Source organism: Cydia fagiglandana, chromosome 13 (genome assembly GCF_963556715.1).
Source record: "Cydia fagiglandana chromosome 13, ilCydFagi1.1, whole genome shotgun sequence".
Lineage (NCBI taxonomy): Eukaryota > Metazoa > Arthropoda > Insecta > Lepidoptera > Tortricidae > Cydia > Cydia fagiglandana.
Genome location: NC_085944.1, coordinates 3,852,462 through 3,878,872, shown reverse-complemented (window position 1 = coordinate 3,878,872; position 26,411 = coordinate 3,852,462). Strand labels below are relative to the sequence as shown.

The following is a 26,411-nucleotide window of genomic DNA, read 5'->3' as shown; positions in this document are numbered from 1 at the left end:
AGCGGGGTAATTACAGTAGAAACTGCTTCTTATAGTCCTCCTCATCGTTTTCGATGACGGCGACCCTAAATAAACAGTGTTGCCAACTTGGCATAATTGATGCCAGATCTGGCATATTTTCACTTGCTTTGGCACCAAAATTTTCCATTTAGCATCTGGCATGTTTTTTAGCATAATTTAATCTAAGCCAAGTTTGCACCAACTTGGCAGCAACAATATGCGCTGTCGCCTTATGTGGTTCATATTTTCATATGAATTTTGACTTTTGTGGACGGATGGACGTCGACGGACTATATAAAGTTGGTCAAGCAGATCTTGTCAGTAGAAAAAGGCGGCAAATTTGAAAAATGTATGTGTTTTAAGTATCTAATTTCAAGCTGACATTTTAGCATTTTTTTTTTAGCATATTCCAAAAAACTTTGGCATAATTTTGGCATAATCGAGACATTAGTCTAGCATTTTTTCAAAATCCGAGTTGGCAACACTGTAAGTAAACATTATGGACGTTGTCAGGTGCGGTTCACTCCGCGATTTCGTCGCTTTGCTACAGGTAGCTAAAAGCCCATCCGTTCGACCCCAATTTTGGGGTTTGCCATAAGCCGCGCGTGGCGCTGTCGCCACCTAGCGGCCATATCTGTGCTGATCGTGACAGACGCGTTTTGTTAGAGAGTGAGTCTTCTGTACCTAGTACTATTATTTATTCTGTGACGTTGTCTAGCGTGAGCCCTAATGTGGCTGGCCAGGCTGAACTTACTTGGTCTTATGGCTTCTCTACACGATGGGCCAGCGCCGGCCACTTCAAGGGACGCATTTATGCGTTAGAGGGAGCAAGTGATATTGCTATAATATCATTCTACCGCATGGCTGCGTCCCTTGGAGTGGCCGGCGCTGGCCCATCGTGTAGAGTAGAGGAGCCATTAATACTCTATAGCACGCGTGACAATAAAGTTGGCTAGAAGCGGTATCACTGTCGCATGTTTATCACCTGTCATGTCATGCGTCACTTTCGCACTTACATATTTGTTAGAACGTGACAGGCATGGTGACAAAATGATAAAGAGCCGTTCATCTTAGCCCTAACAGCTGCCAGTTTAGTAGATATTGCTATGCAACGACAACGACAAATTGTGCACCTTATTTTTTAAATTTAGAGGATTAAACACAAAATCGATGCAGAGCGGAATAGCAAGCTAGAATCTAAAGAAAAATGTCAGATATCTATCAATAGGTAGGTACCTACTTCGAAAGAATTCATAGAATGGTTGTGTAAGTTAAGTCTGAAGCAGTTGGTAGTATCAATCCTTAAGTAAAAATGTTGCTTTACTTATTCTTGACGGAGATTCACTCGGATAAAAAATTATAACATTATTTTATTTATTTCTCAGCTGTCGTAATATGGATGGTTTTATCCACGTGACAAAATAAATGTCACTTTTAAACAGCGTGATTATAAGTGACGTACCGTTTATACCGTTTTATCACGCTGTCGCGTAGACAATAAGAACGACTATCATATCCGTACAGATAGGTATTATATTAGACGAGTACCGTAAAATGGGGTGAGTTGGGTGAAATTTGACTTTCAAACCTCGATAAAATTTTATTTTTACATGTGAAAACTGAAAGGTGTATATAATAAATGGTTCGGACGTTTGTATTTTATTTTGGATACTTAGTTCCATTTCATAACTTTGACGCTAAAGAGGAAAACCCACCTCACCCAGTAATGCCTCGTATTTGGGGTGAGCGGGTTTTTCATACAAAGGTGATTTTGGAAGATTGTTGGATCGATTGTTTTTTATTATGCGTATTACTATAGCCCCATTTTAAATTGGAATACATTATTTTTGTCAGTAGCCTTAAAATCCCTTCTCACCCCCCTCTCTCACCTTCTCTCCCCATTCATAACCCAACTCTCCCCGCGAAACCTACTCACCCCGTTTTACGGTATATATTTACCAAATACACACCTTCGACAAACAAGAAGAACCCATTTTCATTCCTCGACAGTATTTGTATCGCTTTCTGTGTCATCTCTGCCAAGCTGGGATCATCTTCATCAGCCTCCAGATGATACGGCATATGGCTCGGCGAGAACAGACCCAGCACACTATCCACACTGGGTCTGATATTGAGAAGTCCCTTCTTAGTGTAAACGTATTTTGCGTTGCGTCCGAGTTTTTTCTTCGTGTCGAGCCATTCGGCGATGAGGTCTTTCCCGTCTTTTCTGTAGCCGGTGTGGCCTTCAATGTCCTTTTTGGTGTGGGGGAGGAAGTTTTGTCGGCCTCCGCCTAGGACCACCTGGAAGATGGTTATATATTTTAGTGATTATGAAGTATTTAAAAAATAATTATATACCTATAAGCAAGGGATGTTCCAGAAATCTGACTTTTTCATCTTTTTTGTGTACCGGAAGGAAATTCCGTACACGAGTATTTTTCTATTTTCTCATTTATCCATTTGTTTTTGACTGCTGAAACTGCAATTGCTGCTTTTTCGATGAAGTTAAAAATCCTGTATTTTTTTGTGTAGGTTTTCCTTAGTATCCATTGCTCCATCTTTTATATTACAACTTTTTGAATGCGAGTAGGTATGACTCGCACTATTCCTGTTTTTAATGACTTACCCTTAGAGCATTTAATAACTGGAGTCGCCTTTAAGAGCTTACCCCTCTGCCGAAAACCTTGCACAATTGTGCAAACTTTTGTACGGGTGACGTTTACCTGACATGGCTATTTGTACGTTACATACAAATAGCTATACACTTGACGTGCCCCTTCCCCGCAAAAATCGGCAGATTGTTTTGTACAGAAAATGACAGCCAAGGCGTCTCCAGTTACTAAATAGGTACTCACAGGTCTTATCAATCTTTATTTTTAAATACCTACTTATTTTAAATGAGAAACAGATACATATATTCCAAGATATCAGCCTCCCGTCAGTAGAATATCAAGATAATGTTTAGTTTGTCTAATTTTGCTGTTTCACTGAAAAACTCAGCTACGGAATAATTGGAAAGTCTCCATGTAAAAATAAATTGCAAACTTGAGTGACAAGAGTGTCGACCTATTCCATAGACTAGGAATCCTCTAGACCGAGTTTAGAGCAATTATTTCATGCAACCGATGATGCCAAAAATGCGGGGGTGCGCGGGACGACGTGAGCGAAGTCCCGTGCCGTGATTGGTGCGTACAAAGACACTTTCGACTCGAACATGGAGTAAAATTATCGTATACGTGGCAGAGGGGGTAGCGCGACTATGCGTGGCAGAGGGGGTAGCGAGACTATGCTCAGTCTGGAGGATGTTTTGTCTGTGACCTTTTCTAAAACGAGCGATGCGTCACTATGTAATTGCTATTCGTTCGAACTACTATGTTTGTCGTAGTATCTGGTTGTTTAGGACTTAGAGAAACTAATAAATGAGGATCAAGCAAACAGTACACAAAATGGACAATAAAGCATTAAAAGTTCGATGAACCTGAAAAAACCGCACTTGGCAAGAGGAAAAAAATGTTTTTTTAAACCTTAAACCTGCTGACAGCTGCTGTAATGATTATCATTATCATAAAAACTCTTTATAATCGGTTGTAAACAAAAGACAAACGAAAATGAAGAATTACTTCAGGTATGGGCTGAGTCCAAATAGGAAATAATTCCCAGCTGCATGCGTTGTCACGTTGATACCCATAAATGAACATCAAGTTAGTTAGTATGTGGGCCTCCTAACGCCGATCAACTGGTTGGGAATAAATCTTATATTCACCTAGATAGATCTCACTAAATTAGTATACTTCCCTACATCAATTTTCTTACCAACTTTCTCTCTCGCTAGATGCATAGCTATGTCTTCACAGCGTGGCCCGTATCTTGGAAGGCATGTGTTGGCCTCCCAACGCCGATTAATTAAGTGTATGTAAAATACACATTCATCAATACTTACATCAATATTCTCTCCGACTTTTTTCTCACTAGCTGCGTAGCTACGAGGCCATAGTGAGGCCCGTATCTCCGAAGGTCTGTGTCGGCCTCTTCCCGCCTGTCAACTGAGTGTACACTAAGACTTACATCAATATTCTTCCCGACTTTCCCTCTCACCAGCTGCGTAGCTATATCTTCACAGCGAGGCCCGTACCTCGGTAGGTCTGTGTCGGCCTCCCAACGCCGGTCAGCTGAGTGCGCGTAAGAGGCTGCCGGGGTAGCGTGGGTCACACGCGTCGTGGTGACAACCCCTGATAAAAAATATTATTATCTATATGCTTATCTTCAATATTTATTTTATTTTTTGATAACCATGCACATAATTTTAATTATTAAGCAATTCAATGTTCGACGCAATAATTATTATTCAGAATAAAGAAATAAATTTTTCTTATTGATTAATTCATTATAACAATTTATAACTTTGTAAAGTATTCACAACAACTAATCCGAATAAAACAACTAATCTTTGTTTCTTTTTAAATAAAAGTATTGAAAAATCAATCACTAAAATCAAATTATAAAATCATCAATCTTGATTTTTTTGAAAACGAATATTATATGAATATATAAATATATTAAATAGAAGTTGCACTGCGTATAACCATGCTTCATACTTTAATTAATGTATAATTTAAATAAAGCATAATTAAAGACTCACCTTACTCCTTACCATAATTGCTCTCAGAAATTAAAAACATTTAATTAGGCTAAAATGAAAGCATTTAAGCACATTTTAAAACTTGTTATGGTTTCAATCTTATTTTGATACGACCATGAAGATTGCCCACGCTGGTTGGAACTCCCTATTAACCGATTTTTTTTCTACTAACAAATTAGTTTGCCGGAATTTGACGACCGGTCTGGCCTAGTTAGCGGAAGCAGTTATAAAGTTGACCCAAAATTTTTTTATTAAGCTATGAGCTTCATCACATATGTTCCTTGAGTAATTCTAAGCATTTCAAGCCTGGGAGGCAATAAGAAATGTGTGTCTACTCGGATTTGTAATGGATTCAAACTTTCAACCCCTTTTTAACCCTGTTAGGGTATGAATTTTACAAAACGCTGAAATTACTTTTCCTGTCTTTTAATAATATCCCCAAATACAAAGATTCAAGTCCCGCGTTCGAAAATTTTTTTGATATCCATACAAACTTTCAACCCCTTTTTCACCACCTTAGGGGATGAATTTTCAAAAACGCTGAAATTAGTTTTCTTTTATTTTAATAATATATCGTTTTACGAAGTTTCAAATTCCTAGCTTAAAATAAAACTTCAACCCCATACAAACTTTCATCCCCTTTTTAACCCCCTTAGGGGTTGAATCTCTCAAAATCGCTTCTTATCTCTTGTACACTTTATAAATGTAATCTAGTGTGCAAATTTCAACTTTCTATCTTTTGTAGTTTCGGCTCCGCGTAGCAAAAATCTCCAACCAAATTTTTCACCTTTTTACGTTTTTCTTGTAAAATTACTATGAAACTGTAAAAAACAAATATCAGCAATGAATTCTACGTCTTTGGTTTATACGAAAATGATACCAAACTTGCCCTAGTACCCACCAGGATCAGAATAGATTTTTTTTAAAGATGACGGGTGGCGGCCGTCTTTGTACCCCACCCTCCCCCCCACTCCAGGCTAGAAATGCTTAGAATTACTCAAATATCAGATGTGATGAAGCTCATAGCTTAATAAAAAAATTTTGGGTCATGTATGGCAGCGTTACATAACTGATTCCAGTAAGTGGGTAGTGACCCTGCCTGTGAAGCCGATGGTCCTGGGTTCGAATCTCAGTAAGGGCATTTATTTGTGTGGTGACACAGATATTTGTTCCTGAGTCATGGTTGTTTTCTATGTATTTAAGTATTTATATATTAAATATATCGTTGTCTAAGTACGCATAACACAAGCCTTCTTGAGCTTACTGTGGGACTTAGTCAATCTGTGTAAGAATGTCCTATAATATTTATTTATTTATTTATAATATACGTGTACTTTTCCTAGCCTTCTGTGCCCAGCACTGAATGGTTTCTATACAACTGCACAACACATCCCCCCGTTTGACGGCAGCACTGGAGCCCACAGTCCCACAGTTGGGACTATATGTATCTGTGCTTTTCCCAGCCTTCTGTGCCCAGTCCATGAGCCCAGTGACCGAATGGTTCCCAGACAACTGCCCAACACAGTCCCCCCGTTTGACGGCAGCACTGAAGCCCACAGTCCCACAGTTGGGACTATATTATGTACCTGTGCTTTTCCCAGCCTTCTGTGCCCAGTCCATGAGCCCAGTGACCGAATGGTTCCCAGACAACTGCCCAACACAGTCCTCCCGTTTGACGGCAGCACTGAAGGCCACAGTCCCATAGTTGGGACTATATGTACCTGTGTTTTTCCCAGCCTTCTGTGCCCAGTCCATGAGCCCAGTGACCGAATGGTTCCCAGACAACTGCCCAACACAGTCCCCCCGTTTGACCGCAGCGCTGAGGCCCACAGTCCCACTGTTGGACTTTATTTACCTGTGCTTTTCCCAGCCTTCTGTGCCCAGTCCATGAGCCCAGTGACCGAATGGTTCCCAGACAACTGCCCAACACAGTCCCCCCGTTTGACCGCCGCGCTGAGGCCCACAGTCCCACTGTTGGCCTTCACGCCAGACAGGTAGGCTGTGCCGCTGCATGCGGAGTCTGCTACGTTGTGGTCTACGCAGTATGTCTGGAATTAAAATTAAATTATTAGCGAGTGATTTTCTGTATCCGTAGTATCCGTACTTAGTAATAATTATAAATGCATAGAGTTAGAACAAGAAAGGTCTGCAGCGACTTTGATAACATACGCATTGCAAGTGTTATTTTAAACGTCAAACTTCTATGAAATTATGACGTATAAATAACACTTGCACTGAGTATGGTATCAAAATCGCTGCAGACTTTTCATGATTTAACTCCAGTAACTCTGTCTGTTACCAATTCATGCATAAACCTATGAAGCGTTTTGAACCGATTTAAATGAAATTTGGTACCTATGGAGTAGGGAATGTAAATCGGTTATAACCGTAACCGAAATATTCGGTTATAACCGAATATTTTGACAAAATTTCATAACCGAATATTGGAAACTCGAATAACCGGTTACTTTTAATAACCGAATATCGGTTATAATCGGTTACTAACCGAATTATATTCAGTTATTTTTCGAGCATAACCGTAACCGGTTATGAAGTTTGGCCGGTTATTGCATTCCCTAGTATGGAGACAGTTTGAGGCCCGATAAATGACATAGGATAGTTTATATCAATCATCATCATCTCACGCCGATGAGTTGCGACCAAAATCTGAGTCACAAATCACGATGGAAAGATTTTCTTTATTGTTCATATTTTTAACGCATTTTTTTTATATTAACCAGCCATTACAAGTTTTAATTTTCAACATCATAATACGACGGCAACCGATACAAAGCCGTGATGTAATTTTCACGTCACAACGAAAAGACTACGTGACGTGACGTGACGTGACGTGACGTGACGTGAATGTTCGTGAGTCTTCAGGTTAATACAGAAATATATCATGCAACAAGATTTTACGATCATAATCATGAAGATATTCGGTCATATATATGTTTCCAAGATTACATAAGTGCTTAATCAAAGGGTTTAATAATTACATATGAACATGACCCAATTTCATCAGGAGATACTCGTACGTACAACTTAATATAAATTGATGAATGGTCCCACAAATTGGAGTGTACTCAGTTAATACATCGCGATTCGACATACCGACATAAGACATGCCGGGTGTGGCCTGTAATACGAGCAAAAACTAAACTGTAGGCTGTACTCCTCATACTAACCAACATTTGTTCAGCGACTTTTAAAAATAACTTGTGGTTTGATTTTTAATACACTTTAAAGTTTATTCTAAGACGCAATGTATTGCAAATTTTGTTATGATTAAGGCGTGACAAGCAACGTCAATCAAAATGATATGGCGTGGCGATGGCGTCCATTGAAGATAATATTTATTTTGTATGAAAAATAGGGAGTCTAAATACTTCATAATTTTTAAAAGTTGTTAAACAAAAGTGTCACCGTTTGAGGAGTACAATCTATGTTTTAATTATTTGCTCATGTTACAGGCCACACCCGGTATAATAAGCAAACATAATTTTTATTTACCTGTACCAAGGTTTGAAATAAAATAGCACGATAATGATTACGGGCTAAATTAATTGCGACGATTATTCCCTGTTGTACAGAGTAGAATAATGCTTGTCTCATATTTAGCAGGATAATTTGATCCTTTGACGTTTGACATATACACCTGTGGTTCGTTTAAATGAGGTCAAACAGGTGACATAATTAAAACGGGGGATTTTGTTGCTAGGTGTATTTTATTTTTCACCACATAAGCTCGTAAAGGCTCTCTTGGTTGTTAAAAAATTGATAAGAAAGTTGAATTTTATCCACAAGAGTGGCAAAGTAATTTGGTGCAAATTTTAAGTTGTTTCCTGTAGCTGGTAATATTGACTTATAAAATGATGATTTCGAATGATACCTAAAGATGTTCATTTGGTTTTGATTGTTTAATGTGCACAGTGACTGACGCCCCGATTCGAACTTTCAGATACGTCAAATATTACGGCTAGATACGTTTCTTCAAACGAAAACGTCACTTTTGACACTGACATATCTAATCCATATCGGTTCTAGACGTAATATTTGATCTTAAACTTCGAATCGGGCCGTTGGAGTAGAAGGAATTACCTTAGATAACCCAGTGTAAGGGAACATCTCGAAGTTCAACTTTATATCTTCCCCAAGGTGGCCGTACTTGTTCCCGAGGTATACCCTGGTGGCTGCTACAGTGCAGTGGTCACACTTAAGTAATCGCCCACAATTAGGGTTACCAGATGACAGGAATTTTCCTGACATGTCAGGAAGTATGGCCTTTTGTCAGAAATGGGGACGAAACACGAAAACGTCAGGATTTTTTTCAATCGATAGATTTTTTTATGTAGTTTAATTAATACAAATAATAAATTTAATAAAACTTAAATTAGCTAGCCCCCTGTCGTCGTCAACAATATGAATGCCAGGAAAAATATTCGGAAATCAGGAATTTTGTCAGGAAATTCTAAATTTCCCACAATCAGTCTATGATAATATGTTAAAAGAGCTTAGATGACCTTAATTCAAGCCAAGTTTTACCATGTTGACCTCTTAGTTTATGTGAAGTGGATCTTAATCTTAAAGAATTACCTTAGATAATCCAGTATAAGGGAACATCTCGAAGCTCAACTTGATCTCCTCGCCGAGGTGGCCATACTTTTGCCCAAGGTACGCCCTGGTGGCAGCTAGTGTGGTCACACTCATGCCATCACCCAGGAATAGTATCACGTTCTTTGCTACGTTGGTGTTGAGGGGCGCTGCGAGCTGGAATTTTCGAGAAATGCCATTTAACTTTTCAATGTACACAAAAAATAAAAAAAATTGACAGGGCAGTGACTCTTTTAGCTTCCTTGATGCTTAAAGAATGACTTACGCTATTCCGGGCCGTGTCCGTGACGGCTGATCGATGATCACGTGGTGCTTTCTATAGAAAACGAATCGCCGAAAGCTCCGGCCCGGTCCGGTCTAGCGTAAAGGATGACTGGGCCGTGTCCGGGTCGGAGCTTCCGGCGCATCGTTTTCTATGGAAAGCATTACGTGATCGCCTGTGATGTCATAGCAAAGTAAGCGCCGGGATCTCCGGCCCGGACACGGCCCTATCTAACGTGAGCCATCCTTTAGTCATCATAGTTTCACTTTTTTGTAAGTGTGTAAGCTGTAAAGTTATGAAATAAACAACTTCTCTAATGAATTCGTTTCTAATCTCATTCTGCGATCTTTTGCTGTCTTAATTCTTTACTGAGGTCTTATGTCCTTACTCAGGTAAACATGCTCACCAAATCAAACAGCAATGTGTGATAAAGTGACAGTGATAAAATTGTTTGAAAAATGATACCGCAGTACTCTAGTAGTCACCTTGTCAAAAAATGTATATCATCATAATGTATTGTACGGTCAAGGAATTGAATTTCCGTACTGTTTTGTACCTTGTCACAGTAACAAGAGGGGTGGAAAACTCATTTATTGTAAAATAAGCGCCACTTGCACCATTCCACTAACCCGGGGTTAACCGAATAAGCCTGGAGTCACCATGGTTATCAGTACAATTTGACACTGTGTTAACGGTTTAACCGCGTAACCTCGAGTTAGGGGGATGGTGCAAGTGGCCCTAAGTGTTATAAAATGAATACAAAACTAAAATAAAAACAACTAAAAACTTAAGGTAAAAATTTAAAATACCTATCAAAATTTTGCGCCCTTGGTAAGGTGCCCATCACGCAGGCAGCGTTCCCGCGCTGGATTGCTATGGCCAATCTTTGCGCGAGAAAGCTGCCCGCGCGAGTGTCACCTGTGGCCTGCCTTAGGCGTATTAATAGTATTAGGTCCCTAGCGACTTTTATATTGATTGTCACTGTGACAAGGTACGATATAATAGATATTGCTTTACCTTAAACTCGGATAAATCCATTCGACCCTCTTAGCAAATATCTACCCTATTACCTTTCCTTTAATACCAAATCCGCATAATCTGACAGATGCATTTACCCGAGCTTGAAGTTTTTAAGCGACTCATAGAGGGGAAATTAAATTCTTTAACTGTAGTTACCTATGCTCAAAATTACACACCTTATACCGAGCATTTTCTGGTTAAAAAAAAGATTCTGCACTGATAAAGAAAGCCTTCTCCTTCCTTAATTTTTCCTTTCTTTCCTTAATTTTAGACACCGGTAATCAGTTGTTTGATCAACTGCTTGTCGGTGCGGTGTCAAGATTAAGGAAAGGTTGACAAGGCAATTTTTCTCATTGTTGGAAATTTAGTGATATAGTTCCACATTTTTTTGATTTCTATGTTCTTGGTTTAGAAATTCTAATTTGTGATCCATTGCTTACAAAACTTGACTTTAAATTAAAATTTCTCCTAAATAAGGAATAACTTTGATTTTTTTGCTCAAGTTTGATTTTTTGCTCTTATTACGGAGCACATCCTGTATTATGTAAGGTGGTGGTCTGGCCGCGTAGCCAAGATGCCGATCGCTTACGCTCCGTAGCGATCGAAACGCAACTGTCACTGTCGCACTAATAGGGAAGTGTGATAGAGACAATAGTTTTCGTTGTCGAAGCGATAGCGATGGTAACCTTGGCTAGGCCGGCTGGTGCTCAACGCGGTACTTACATGTCATCTTGAAACTTAAGTCTTTGTCAATAGAGAGGGCATTAGCATGTCGAACACCAGTACCACTTTATGTACTTATAACTAATTTAAATATTTTCTCTATTTATATATGTATATAAAAATGGTCAAATTTACCTTTGACCGCAACGTCCATTGTGCCTGTTGCCTCCAGTGGTACTTGTTTCTTTCATCGAAATCTTTATTTGTGTTATCTGAAAAAAAAACCGTACATAAAAATAATGTTTCATCCTAATGGTGCACCCTGAGATATGGAGTTATTGTGTCTTTTAATTATTTTTGGAATAGGGGAGGTAGGGGACCATTGGGCAGTCGGGAGGCTCGGGCACCCCCTAGTAATAGGCCCAGATTTACAAGGGGGTGCCCGACGAGCCTCCCGACTGCCTAATGTTATGGTCCCCTACCTATCCGACGATTGACAGGAGCGTTCTCTATGTTACGTTTTATTCACCAAGTAAACTCAGGTTTTTATCACTAATTGACGAGAGCTCTTGTATTTAATTCCGTTTTAGGGTTCCGTGCCTCAAAAGGAAAAAACGGAACCCTTATAGGATCACGCGTGCGTCTGTCTGTCCGTCTGTCCGACCATCCCCTCCCCCTTTATGTCCGAAACTACTGGAACTAAATTTTGAAAAAAATACACAAAATAGTTCTTAACCTATAGATCAGTTTTTGATCCGACCCTACGGGTTTTTAAAGCCATTTCATTCACGTAAATTTCACATAAAAATATACATTGTTAAAAATTGTATAATGTACGGAATCCTTGGCACGCGAGGCCGATTCGCACTTAATCGTTTTTATTCAAAGAACTGAAATAGACGCAACCTTACAAATCTTTCTTTAAGATTAGGCTATAAAATAAATGACTGATTTCACATTTTCCGGATTCTTCATAAGTAGTTATTGAAATGTAGCCACCCCTATAATGACTGTCGCAACGCACAAAGTATTTTATAAGCTTCAAACGGGGTCAAAAGAACCATTCCGTTTGTAACCATCAACTGCAGCTGTCAATTTAATTACCGTCATTATGTTTCTGAATTTTAACGGGTATAACCATAAAGACAATAGGTACCCTCGCCCATACTCTTAAATATTTACTGTCCATCGGTGGACCTTATGCCTTTTGTAATAAGGTCCTGTTTATACTATTTAAGTTGAGTTAATTGTCGAACAATTCGTCATTGAATAGCTGATGATCAGTTTGATATTTTGTACTTGAATCTTATTGCAAAGACAACCGTATGTCTTCAGTCATAAGGTTCATTGATAGTTTTTAGTTAGTTCATAGTTAGGAGTGGTTACTGCGTAACAAGATATTTTTAAATTCATGTAAGCAATTACTAAAAATGCAATATGATAATTTTGTGTTAGTTAAAGTTTAATCAAGCAACGGTTAAGAGCCCGTCAACGTGCACACTACCGCCACTGCTAAATAATCGTGATTATTAAAATTTTAAAACTAAGAAAAGATTTTCACAGTACATATGGTCCTATTTTTCCGCACTAGTTCGTAAAATAGCACTTTTCGTGCGATGTCAAAAGTTTAAAGGGCCATAATGTACTGTAAAACGTTTTACGATACACGTACGAATAGATAATTCGCAACTCGTGTCGATTTAAAACACTCCCTTCGGTCGTGTTTTAATTTATCACCACTCGTTTCGAATTTCCTCTTTTCCGCACTTGTATCGTAAATTACTATTAAAAAGGGGAGCCGCTACGTATTGTATTTTGTACTTAAGTATCTTTTGCACACATCAAACTACTTTTTATGTTGCTGGATTCATAGATCTATGAACTCAAAACAGAAACGGCCGTTTTAACTTTAGATGTATAGATTGACGAATCCAGCAGCATAAATACTAGTTTGATGTATTCAAAAGGTACTTAAATACTAAATACAGTATACGTGGCGGCTCCCTGTTTTTATATATCTTTCGTTAAATTTAAATAATCACGATTATTTAGCAGTGGCCCTAGTAGGCACGTTGATGGGCTCTTAAACAGTTAAGATAGGTATTACTAAAACGACATACTGCCGTATTCGAACTTCAAGATATTCACAAGAGACGACACGTACTAGATCCATTCTAGATACGTTATAGTTTAGATGTCAACTAGTTCTCTTTTGCAGCGCGATTCGGGCAACCAATGTCACTTTTACGTTAGATAGAGTAAGATATCTATTAGATGTGAATTGGATCTCTAAGTCATATCCTGTGGAAATTGTTCAAGAGTATCTCCAGACTCGCGCAAATGTCAAATTTGACAAGTTAGATCTTAAACATATCGTTATCGTATCTTGGTGATATCTATATCCGAATCGGCCTATAATCATTATTGAACTTGAAGCGATCACACAATGAAGCAAAAATAATCGCTACAATAACAACATCGTAAACACGAAAGACTCGCGAGTAAACAAAATAATATGATTACAAAAGTTTATAGACGACGGCGACACGTGACATCAGATATATTGTCGTTCGCCCCAGTTCCGGACGCAATATTCTCATTGGTCAGTGAGCGCGAGAGAGTTACCATCTCGAGTAAACCAGAATATCTCGACCTTGAGATCAGTGACAACTATAGATAGTCAAGCAAATCTCGTCAGTAGAAAAAGGCGCGAAATTCAAGTTTTCTATGAGACGATATCCCTTCGCGCCTACTTTTGCCCCTTTCTCTAGTTTTGTTTTAAGATGGCGCCATCATAGCTTGTCCCTTTGTCTAGTTTTGTTTTATGAGATTTGGCTTCAAAGGCCATATCCATGCCATAAATTTCCAAAAAAAAAACAAAAATTTGATATAATTCTAGGGCAAGCTATGATGGCGCCATCTGTAAAATACTTCAACCGGCCGACCCCATTGAGAACCTCCTCCTTTTGAAACCTTGAAGTCACTTAAAAATATAAGCGAGATGACAGATATAATACGAAAAAGTCAAGTGATCATTTTCATACATTATTTTACTTTCAATTAGCGTTTTTTTTTAACTTTTGTCGCCCTCCATATATCCGAACCAGGGGGCCGATTTTTGAAATTCGATCACTCGATTTCGTGTATATCGTTAAATGATATCTCCACTACTAGGCCTTTAAATTCTACTAATATAATTGAAATCGAGTGGTCAATACCACTAGATTCCTATGGTTCGTATTTCAAAAATTTGGTTTTCGAGTGACGAAATCGAGCCATCGAAATTCAAAAATCGGCCCCCAGACTAGTTTTAACAATTAACATTTGAAGTAGATTTTAATACGGTTGAAAGTTATTTTTTTTTTCTAAAATAAATATTATGTCACTCCGGTTTCTTGGAAGCAAAATTACTATCGTAGAAAAGAAATAGTTAAATAAACCGCGTATTTTTGGGAGATTATACATCTTTCTCATTTTATTGGGTTGCACGGGTCCATTGGCGAGCGCTCGGTAACCATCGAGAACAACAGCCCGCTCTGAAAAAACTAGCTAGGGTTCCGTGCAAAAGTCACAAAAATATAATAGGTATCTAAAAAGTGTTATTTTTAGGATTACTCAAATACGGTGTTGACTATCTTCTTGGAAACTGATTTTAAAATTCGCTATGTATCATCTCTCGTGCTACGTTACTTTGGCAACAAATAGCTATGTATAAACTTCACACTATGACGATTTTCTCTTCTCTTCTTAGACGGTTCCTCAAGGCTGAGGGTCGTGACGATTTTATGTGAACCAAATTTAAGTAGCTATGTAGCAAAATTCTGGTTAAAATAATTGATACTTTAAAAATTTACGAAACTAAACTTTATTTACTTCGAGAGTATCATGTAAAATCAAAAACCATTGATCTATTAAAAAATATATACAAGTGCTACAAAAATATTAAAAACAGGAAAATAAACAGTGTTTTTGCCTTCTGAAAAGTAACTTAAATATACATGGATTTTTTTTAATTCGCACCGACGATATAGACATTTGATCCTAAAAACGAACCTGATCTATTGATAGGTACCATAAATGAAAAAAATATTATCTAGCCTATTGTATTATACGAGGTTATAATTTAACCTCGCATAATACTCGTACAATAGGCTAGATGACACATTTCCTTCCGCGAAAACTTCACACTTCGTTTTAATCTAATTAGATTTGATCGGTTTGATTAAACCAAATCAAGTAGCATTTATTTTATTTCATTGCTCGCTGAAACAGACGAAACTCATCCCAATTACAACAAAGTCAAAAAAAGATCAGATATAAAATAATAAAACGTAGTATGGCGCACTACGGGAATAAGGGTTCCATTCATTACATTTCCAACGGAACCCTGAAACACTCGTGCCCTTGACCGCGCACGCGCACTTTCGGACATAACCTCACGTAACCAGAGCGTTTAGAAACTGAATGCATTTGTGACCTTGACCTCTGTTACGTGCTGTTGCGGAGTTTTTGTGTACAAACAAATGGGCTGGCTGTATAATCGATCTGTGTCGATTTTGTGTTCGCGATGAACTGATGTGAGCCTAACTTTTGATTAACAAAAGTTTTGTATTGTATCTTGAGTATGTAAGTATTTAGAAATAAAACCGGGCAAGTGCGAGTAGGACTCGCGCACAAAGGGTTCCGTACCATAATGCAAAAAAAGGCAAAAAAAAACGGTCACCCATCCAAGTACTGACCCCGCCCGACGTTGCTTAACTTCGGTCAAAAATCACGTTTGCTGTATGGGAGCCCCACTTAAATCTTTATTTTATTCTGTTTTTAGTATTTGTTGTTACCTATAGCGGCAACAGAAATACATCATCTGTGAAAATTTCAACTGTCTAGCTATCACGGTTCGTGAGATACAGCCTGGTGACAGACGGACGGACAGTAGAGTCTTAGTAAATAGGGTCCCGTTTTATCCTTTGGGTACGGAACCCTAAAAATTAATGTAAAGGATGACTCACGTTAGACCGGGCCGTGTCCGACCAGGGGCTTCCAGCGCATCGTTTTCTACGGAAAGCATCACGTATTCGCCTGTCATGTCATAGAAAAGTAAGCGCCGGAAGCTCCGGCCCGGACACGGCCCGGTCTAACGTGACGTGAGTCGTCCTTTAATCGGATGTGCACAAACAAAATGATGGTCAAGTGTGGTCACTTCCTCAAAACCAGAGTGTTCTCAGCACTTACTGACACTTTGAAGGCCACGCCTATTTTACATTAGGTAGCTAACTACCTTCTCCTTAACTCGTAATACAGCGCCTTGCAAACTTCATCAGTTCATGCATAGTCTAATAAAACATGGTCTTCTCTTCCCAGAGTGACACAAGCCTACGTCACAATAACATGGCCGCTATATATAGCGCTATCGCATATTATCATATAGCGCTGTCGCATGATGACGTAGGCTTGTGTTAGTCAGGTGACCTAGAAAAGACGGGAAGAGAGTACCAGGCGGAGTTTATTATTATACCATGAGTTCATGTAATGGAAAATGCACAACAGGCACATTGAAACTAGGCTGATAATGATCAGCTGCTATTCCAATTAATACAAGCGTACATAATAAATTATGTAATTGTATCCAATTAGTAGTACAACTTACTAATCAGTCAAAATCACTGTCTAATTATATTTAATTTAATTACAGACCAAAGTAATTGATGTTGAATATTTAAATAACATTTGATTCTCCTTGGTATAATTTAAAATGTGACGTAAAATGGGTTGAATTTAGGTTAAAATGGGATAAACTTATACCTATACTTACAGAGTGTTTGGTACATTGTTTGCCAAATTAAAACGGCAGATAGGTTGAGTCATTTGCTATCTTCTCAGGCCTAGAAATTTTTGATTTGGCGCAATTTTTTTTTCACTTCTATGCCAGTTTTTCGTAAATTTCAAATTTTTACTTGCGTAGTAGTAAAAAAAACCATGGCCAATTTTGTTTTTCTAGGCATGAGAAGATAGCAAATGACTCAACCTATCTGCCGTTTTAATTTGGCAAACGATGTACCAAACACCCTGTATTATAAATGCTAATTCTTCGGATCGGGGTAATATTTACATTTTACAAACATACGCTTTAGAGAACGTCGTACATACATACCTAATTAAATTTATTTATGAATGGAGACAGTCCCATTTGTGACGGCTCACGGGTAAAGGTTACGGCGGTTGGCACTTACGCTATTATTAACGCCACTGCAATATTATTGCGGCGCCATGCGACGTAAGCACCGGCCGCCATAAGGTACCTTTTTCCGTGGAATGCCACATTTAATCTAATTATGACGTTTCAGAAACTAAATAAAGTAAATCTTAAAACCTTTTGTTTCATTGCTTTCCCAAATAAACGAAATTACTTAATCCTAATTTAGTATGCAACAAGATTAAAATTAAAAATACGATTTTTTTATTGATGTGCCTTACGAAATACTGTTGACTGTACCTGTGGGGTGTACAAAATTTCATCACACTTGCTTGTAAAGCGTGGTATTCCATGCAGGTTTAGCGGGAGTTACAGCACATTTTATTTCTTAGTATGTTTTTTTTTTAAATGTATCATCATACCAAAATTGTACCATTATAATATAAACGGAAAAATCATTTATTTACATACAATATACATATATACAGTAGTACTACTAAATAAAATTAATAACTAGCTTAAATTGTAACGGTGCGTGTAACGAAGCGTTACACTATCGACCTTCATACTATTTCTGGCACCATACAAATTCTAAATTCCTTTTTGAAATTCAAATCCTATTCCAAATTCCATTCAATGATTTTTATTTTCAGTTCGATCACATACTTTGATCGATAAACATCATTTTATCTAACGGACTGTACTTCCCAAGTTTCTAAACACGACCGTTTAAGTGTGATTTTTATTAGTAAACGTAATAATTCATAAGTGCGTGCAGTTCAGTACAGTGCTCGTTTTGTGGCCCTGCACACCTTCCAGATATATATCTACATCATCACCAAGGCACATATTGTAAGTTATTTGATTTCTAACCTTCTGAATTACGAAAGTATTTTTATACATACCTATCTGTTAACACGTAACCTGTATTGTTACAGGTGCCTTTTTATTTAAATAATAAATACCCCTCATCGCTCTGGATCCTGCCTTTTCATTCCCATCATCCCTGTGAGGCTCCTCTACCTGCCCCCTCACACTGGCGCCACCAACGTGCTCAAACCCGGACCTGACAAGACACCCACCCGCCCTACGACGCTGAGCAGCCCGTTCCAGTACCTCCGTGCCAGCACCTGCTCCTACCCAACAACCGCAACCAGCTGTTCCAGTCCTACATTTTTCCTTTTTCTAACAATTTTTTTTTTATATTGTTTGTAATTGCTAGCTTTAAGATCTTTTCAAAATTCTAAAAGGTTATAGTCGACCCAACTCAAATTTTCGCAATATCTCTCGGCCTAACATCATTTTATTTAATTTTCTATTTTACAACCAACCTTTTATCTAATCCTCAACCGTTTAACCAAAATTCCCCCCTTAAATAACCAATTACATATACATCTATCATCATTCATCATCTTATACCAATTTATCTATATCTATTTTCTAATCCCTATTATGCCAACGTCCTACGCTTTTTGTCGCGCCACGTAACAAAACTCTTAACATAGTGATTACACAAAACATCTATCACATACAATTACACAATCCAAGATTTCCACTGAAATCTCACAAATTGGTTTCAATCCTAAGTGTTTTTAAAACTCCTTGGAGTCACTGAAGTGCGAACCAATCCTGACTTACGGCAGTACTGTTGGAGATAATCCGATAGCTTATCCTTCACCCGATTAAATAAATATACACAACTAAGCCTAATATCACAATAAACTTCTCCTTTCGATTCAATAAAAAATAAAATTTAATAACTACATATTTTATTTATATTGATAACATCAATTATTCTCTTCGTAATAGGTATCCACTTTAATAAACAATGAATCCAGCACTATTAAATAAACCTGAACTCATCTATGAGCTCAAACTCAGGAACATTCAGTTCCCAGCCACCGCGCAGGCTGATGATTTAAGACAGCTCCTCACTCCAAATTTATTCGCGGACCCGTGTTCGAATCTCTCCAGCCCATATGATCTTGAACAGGATATCACCGAAATTAGCAGATGCCTCACAATAGTTTCTTCTCAGCTACAGCTTGCGACCACCAACCAAGCGAAACACGATAGAATAGCGGTTTTCTTATTTCATTTATATAACAGAATAGAACGTCTCCATATTACCACTGAATTATCTCCAGAAATTATTGACAACTATTCGAAAATATGCGATTTTTTGTCAAAATGTCAAACAAAATTTAACATGTCACAACCGTCAACAACAACGTCAACTTACGCGTCAGCAACCTCTTTGATAGATGATTCCACAAATTTAGACCTACTTGCTCGAAAATTAACCAACCTCTCTGAAGCAAAACCAAGCGATTTTAAAAAATTCAACTATAAAGGTGATAGTTGCCCTTATGATTTTATTCGAAACATCGAAGAGTTTGCAATTGCGCGTAACATTGACGACAAACGCTTACACAAATATATATACGATTTTTTATCAGGCACTCCTTTAGATTGGTATAGGTCAAAGAAAACAACCCTTACAGATTGGAAATCATTTAAAACCCAATTCTTAAAAGATTTCGAATTGCATGACCATGACCACAACTTACTACAAAATATACATTCCCGTAAACAAAAACAACACGAACGAATAATAATGTATTTTTCAGCCATGGAAGCCCTCTTTTCCAAATTACATGAACCCCTTTCTGAAAAACAAAAAATAGATATCCTCCGTAGAAACATGAGCCCTTATTACAGTTCCCGATTAGTTCCTACAGATGTTACGTCTATAGACACATTATTCCAATCGTGCAAATGGTACGAAAGCTGTAATACTACCTCTACTTATAGCTCTAGCAACTATACCAACATTCAACAAGATTCTAACCATACCCCCCCTTCCCAACCGTATATACCACCATTCCCATTTAATAAACCGGTCCATACTGTAACAGCACCACCTTCTACGTTACGTTACTCCTGTCCGCGTTGCAGAACAAACGATCATTCTTTAGATATTTGTACAAGTAAAAATATAGTATGCTTCCGCTGTGGCAAACAAAATGTCACTTTTGCAAAATGTACAGTTTGCCATAAATTTCCAAAAAACGCATAAAGGAGAAAAGTAACTTAAATAAAACTACTGCTACAGAATGGAACCAATGGTTAGATACCATTAAATTATTTATGTCATCATACAATACTACATCAGCACTTTTCACTCAAGATCCATACGATGAACGACCTTATGTCAACATCCAGACAAATAATTTAACTTTATGTGGCCTCTTAGACAGTGGCAGTGCTTTAACTATTTTCGGAAATAATTCCCATAAAATTCTCTTATCCCACAATTTTACCATAAATTACGACCATAAAGTCGTAGGCTCTGTAGCCGACGGCTACCCTATATACTCTATTGGTACAATTCAACTACCAATTTCGTACAAAAATATTGTGGCTATTATTACCGCTCATGTTATCCCTACTGTAAAGCAACCCTTGATTCTAGGCACAAATTTTTGGAGAAAATTCAATATAGCTCCCCACATATTACCTGACATAACGTCATATTCTGATAAACATATAGATACCCTAGTTATTTCCACCTGCGACCAACACATCACTAATTATGACAACCTTTCTGAAACTCAACAGTTCATTTCAGATACTATTATTGAAAAATTTAAAAATATTTCAACAGAAACCAAACCCTTAGGACGAACCCACCTCATTGAACATCACATAGATACCGGTGACCATCCACCAATCAAACAGCGATGCTATAGGCTTTCTCCAGAGAAACAAAAAGCTTTATGCAAAGAAGTTGATGAAATGCTAAAGCTTAATGTTATCGAACCCTGTGAAAGCCCATGGCTAAACCCTGTCATAATAACTCCTAAAAAAGATGGAACGTGGCGTTTTTGCATCGACAGCCGTAAACTAAATTCGATTACGCGCAAAGATGCCTACAAACTCCCACTCATTTCTGACATTTTAGATAATCTAAAAAATGCTAAATATCTATCATCGATAGACATAGCAAAAGCATTTTGGGAAATACCCCTACGCCCCTCTGATAGACCTAAAACTAGTTTCCACGTACCCTCAAAAGGCATGTACATGTTTCGCGTAATGCCTTTTGGATTGACTAATGCCCCTGCTACCCAACAACGCTTTATGGATGCGTTATTCCCTTCTGAAAACCTTGATAACTCAGTATTTACCTACTTAGATGATATTATCATCATAAGTAATACTTTCGATGAACACATCACTTTACTTAATAAAGTTTACCAAAGGCTAGTACAAGCCAACATTACTATTAACTTCCCCAAGTGTTCATTTTTCAAAAAAGAACTTAAATATCTTGGTTACATAGTTAATGAACACGGCTTTCAAACAGATCCTGACAAGGTTAAGGCAATACTTAACATCCCACCTCCCACAACTCCTCGAGAAGTTAAAAAGTTCCTAGGTACAGCAAGTTGGTATAGACGCTTTATCCCCGATTTCAGCACAAAGGTTGCACCACTAACTAAACTTACCTCCACTTCCAAAAAAGCACCACCATTTAAATGGACATCACTAGAAGACAATGCCTTTAAATCCATTAAAGAAGCTCTAGTCTCTACCCCTGTTCTTGCTTGCCCAGACTTCTCAAAACCCTTCGCAGTCCACTGTGATGCATCCAGCTTCGGCATCGGTGCCATGCTGACCCAAGAATTTGATGGCGTTGAGAAACCCATTGCTTATATGAGCAAATCCCTAACTGGTCCCCAAAGAAATTACTCAATTACAGAAAGAGAACTCTTAAGTGTCTTACTAGCCCTAGAACATTGGCGTTGCTATCTTGACAACGGCTTAAAGTTCACAATCTACACAGACCATTCCGCATTACAATGGTTTCTCCATCTAGATAATCCAACCGGACGTCTAGCCCGCTGGAGTATTCGTCTATCTACATTTAACTTCGAAATTAAACATAAACGTGGTAAAGATCATCTAATCCCTGACGCTTTATCACGCTTACCTTCAGTAGACGTTATTAACTACAATAGTTCTAATACCAATGACGACTGGTATAATAATATCTACGCTAAATGCAGTTCTAACCCCAACACCACTCCAGATTACATAATACATAATAATAAATTATACCGATACTCAAAAACCCCTTCGTTACTCCAATCTGAGTATAATTGGAAAGAAGTTATCCCACTAGAGTACAGAATACCCATTATCACAGAAAATCATTCCACCCCAACTTGCGCTCATTTCTGAACATTTAAAACATACAATAAAGTTAAATTGAAATATTTTTGGCCAGGAATGTACAAAGATATTTCAAATTTTATTGCCAAATGCGAGACTTGCTTAGCTTGCAAACACCAAACCCAACTAAAACTTGGCCTAATGGGTAAACCTAAGCAATGCTCTCGACCCTTTCAATGCATTTCAATAGATTTGATCGGCCCCTTGCCTACTACACTAAAACACAACAGATTCATCTTTGTCGTTACTTGCTGTTTTTCAAAATACTGCCTCCTCTTTGCGATTAAACGTGCTACGTCATCAGTAATCGTTCATATTCTAGAAAACCTAGTTTTCCTAGTGTACGGAATCCCACAGACCATAATTCTTGACCATGGTCCTCAATTCGTTAGTCAAGAGACAACGGATTTATTCCACTCCTATCAGATCCCAAAAATACACTATTGCGCAATTAAATGCGCCCAACCAAATCCCGTGGAGAGATATAATAAAGTTGTTACCACAGCAATATCCTCATTCATACAGGATGACCACAGGAATTGGGATATCAACCTACATAAGATACAATTTGCTATTAATACTTCCGTAAATGAAACAACAAATTATACTCCTTCTTTCCTTGTATTTGGTCGCGAATTAGTCACATGTGGATCAGCATACGATAAATCTGATCTCACAGATGATATTATATTCGCGCCCAGAGACGAATACGCTGATAATCTTGGTCTTCTCCAGCCTGTCTTCTCCGAAGTACAAGCCCGTCTTTGGAGAGCGCACCAAACCAATTCTTCATCGTATAATAAACATCACCAACATTTCGAATTCAACGAAAATGACATCGTCTGGAAACGAAATTACGCAATTAGTAATTCTCCTAAACACTATTCTGCTAAACTTGCACCCAAGTTTATTAAATGTTCTATCCTAAAAAAAATATCACCCTTAGTATATGTCCTACAAGACATGTCCGGCAAAATGCTCGGACGATGGCATATTAGAGACCTTAAACCTCTCCCCAAAATTCTAAAATAAATAATATACTGTTTTTCCTTAATTAGATTCTTATTTGGCTCAAACTTAGCTACTTTTCTCCTAAGCTCCTAACTTGTAAAATATTGTATATAATGTTATACATTTTATAATTATATCTCATCCCCATTATACATTTCGGACTCATTACATTTCGTACATACCTACTTAGTACGAATTTATACGTTCATTTATACTATTTAATTTATATAACGTTATATTACGTTCATATAACGTTATTCAAAGCTAACTCTACCAGAGCTAGAACAATACTTATTTATATATTTCTTCCCTTGACATAACGTTCATATTTACGTACTTAGGTACATACGTACCGTACAGTACATTTATTAATTCCATTAAGGAATTATCTTATGATATTTTGTAGTAATCCTACATTCCATACGGCATTATTTTGTTGAATAAATTTCAACAATCGTACTCTTTGTAGGTACACATTATTGTAGATATTATATTTAGATTCATTAATATTCAGCGGGTGGTTACTGATTAATAAGCCTTAATACTAATGGAGAGCGATTTAATGAGTACGTCCTCTACTTAAAGGAGTACTCTATTGAAACTTATTTTGGTTAAACAATTAACCAAAATTTTATAAGATGATGTATGAATGACCTTTGGTATGCATGTTTAAATCGCCTCTCTTGTATGATAAACATTGTATATAACATCCCCACCTTCTAAATTTATCACTCATACCCATATTCATTACATTATATTTACATTACGGAAAAATCCTTTGGCCTTAAGCCCCAGGATTTTCCCTTCCAGGGCGACCCCGGTAGTGTAACGGTGCGTGTAACGAAGCGTTACACTATCGACCTTCATACTATTTCTGGCACCATACAAATTCTAAATTCCTTTTTGAAATTCAAATCCTATTCCAAATTCCATTCAATGATTTTTATTTTCAGTTCGATCACATACTTTGATCGATAAACATCATTTTATCTAACGGACTGTACTTCCCAAGTTTCTAAACACGACCGTTTAAGTGTGATTTTTATTAGTAAACGTAATAATTCATAAGTGCGTGCAGTTCAGTACAGTGCTCGTTTTGTGGCCCTGCACACCTTCCAGATATATATCTACATCATCACCAAGGCACATATTGTAAGTTATTTGATTTCTAACCTTCTGAATTACGAAAGTATTTTTATACATACCTATCTGTTAACACGTAACCTGTATTGTTACAGGTGCCTTTTTATTTAAATAATAAATACCCCTCATCGCTCTGGATCCTGCCTTTTCATTCCCATCATCCCTGTGAGGCTCCTCTACCTGCCCCCTCACATAAATAGCTAGCCTTGAGGCATTGTACAAAGGATGTTGGCAGCAGTTCCTCGCTGTACCTATCGCAATGCTGATACGTTGTGAGAGGTAGCCGCCAGCTCTTCGGTCATCAGTTACGTCAACCAGACGCTTCGCAATTTCTGCTAACAACTTGTGCGCGCTGGGAACCCATGGACCTAGAGTAACAAATGGTACTCTCTACCGAGAATCTCTTATATTTATAACGTTTTAAAATTTCGGCGCTTTCCGCCGATCCGTCCGCTTGTATAATAAATCTAGTATTACAGGTTTTGCCTAATGCGATAGATAAGCTTAACCCCCCCCCCCCTTTTGCCTTTTGTACGATAAGTTTTCTTTGGTGCAATAAAGTTTAAATAAATAAATAATAGATAGAGACAAACCAATAATCAGAGTTATTGACAATAGGTATTAATTTTATTATAATAATTTCAACCTATTATTAAGGTGGTTCGCCTAGGTTACTCAAAACTTAACTCTCGCTAGATGGCACCACTTTTGCAAAATTTCAGGTTTTATTTTTTTGTGAAATGGTCATGGTATTTGTATACTTAAAAGTATGTTTCGCGCACTCTTTAAATAAATATTGAACAATTAAAGTAAACATTGAATACTTCATTGTGCAAAAACCACCTTTTTAATTCGACGGAGTGTTGCTGTCACGCTTTTTCCTAGTATTACTCACACATGCAAACAGTGTTTCCGTGATCCTTGTAGTAGACAATTTCACACAACGTAAGTAGGTATGTTGCATTGCAATAGCGTAACGGTATGTTCGTGGAAATAACTACGTGCAAGAGGATTGGGGTTCAAGACTGGTGCGAGTAGGTAATTTCTTTTTGTTTCTCCTTTGTGTTATCTTACCTTTAAACGAGCAATTATTATATATATGTTACTGTAAAAGCCCGAAGTACGGCAAAACCTAGGATTTACCGGTAAAACCTAGGTTTTACCGATGCCGATCGGTAAAAGCCCGAAATGTTAAATCTTACTAGTTTACTTCGGGCTTTTACCAACACCGATATGGTAAATCCTAGGTCTTACCACGGCAACCGGTAAAGTTTGAATCATGCACTGATTCTTGAGATTATTAGATGAAAAGTAGGTAGGTTTGGATCTCCCGGTTCTGCTGAAGGTGAAAGAGAACTCTACTAGCCTGCATCGTGGCTAGGCACCCAGGTTTAGGTATAGTTAACTTTAAAACCGAATCTGCAGCTGGCCACTTTATTGAGTAATAGAAACGCGTTCCGTATGTGTTTCGCTTTCCAGATGACCAGGGTGCCTAGCCAAGGTGCCAATGGTTTACGCTCCGTAGCGACTGAAGCGCAGCCGTGTCTGTCGCATTATTATGGCAGAGTGATAGAGACAGGTATTACCCTAACGTTCGCTACGGAGCGAACGACTGGCATCTTGGCTAG

The 26,411-nt window shown here is 37.9% G+C and overlaps 1 protein-coding gene across 1 annotated transcript in view; it reads right to left on the bottom strand.

Annotated features, from left to right (window-relative positions):
- The window catches only part of LOC134670033 (alkaline phosphatase-like), a 59,579-nt gene that overhangs the window by 24,801 nt on the left and 8,367 nt on the right, over nucleotides 1-26,411 (bottom strand). The window contains exons 2-6 of the mRNA XM_063527701.1: nucleotides 11,394-11,470; nucleotides 9,236-9,409; nucleotides 6,495-6,687; nucleotides 4,066-4,229; nucleotides 1,971-2,301 (exon numbers count right to left, since the gene is read on the bottom strand). Coding sequence (XP_063383771.1) covers nucleotides 1,971-2,301; nucleotides 4,066-4,229; nucleotides 6,495-6,687; nucleotides 9,236-9,409; nucleotides 11,394-11,470 — 939 coding nt within the window. The remainder of the gene's footprint in view (nucleotides 1-1,970; nucleotides 2,302-4,065; nucleotides 4,230-6,494; nucleotides 6,688-9,235; nucleotides 9,410-11,393; nucleotides 11,471-26,411) is intronic.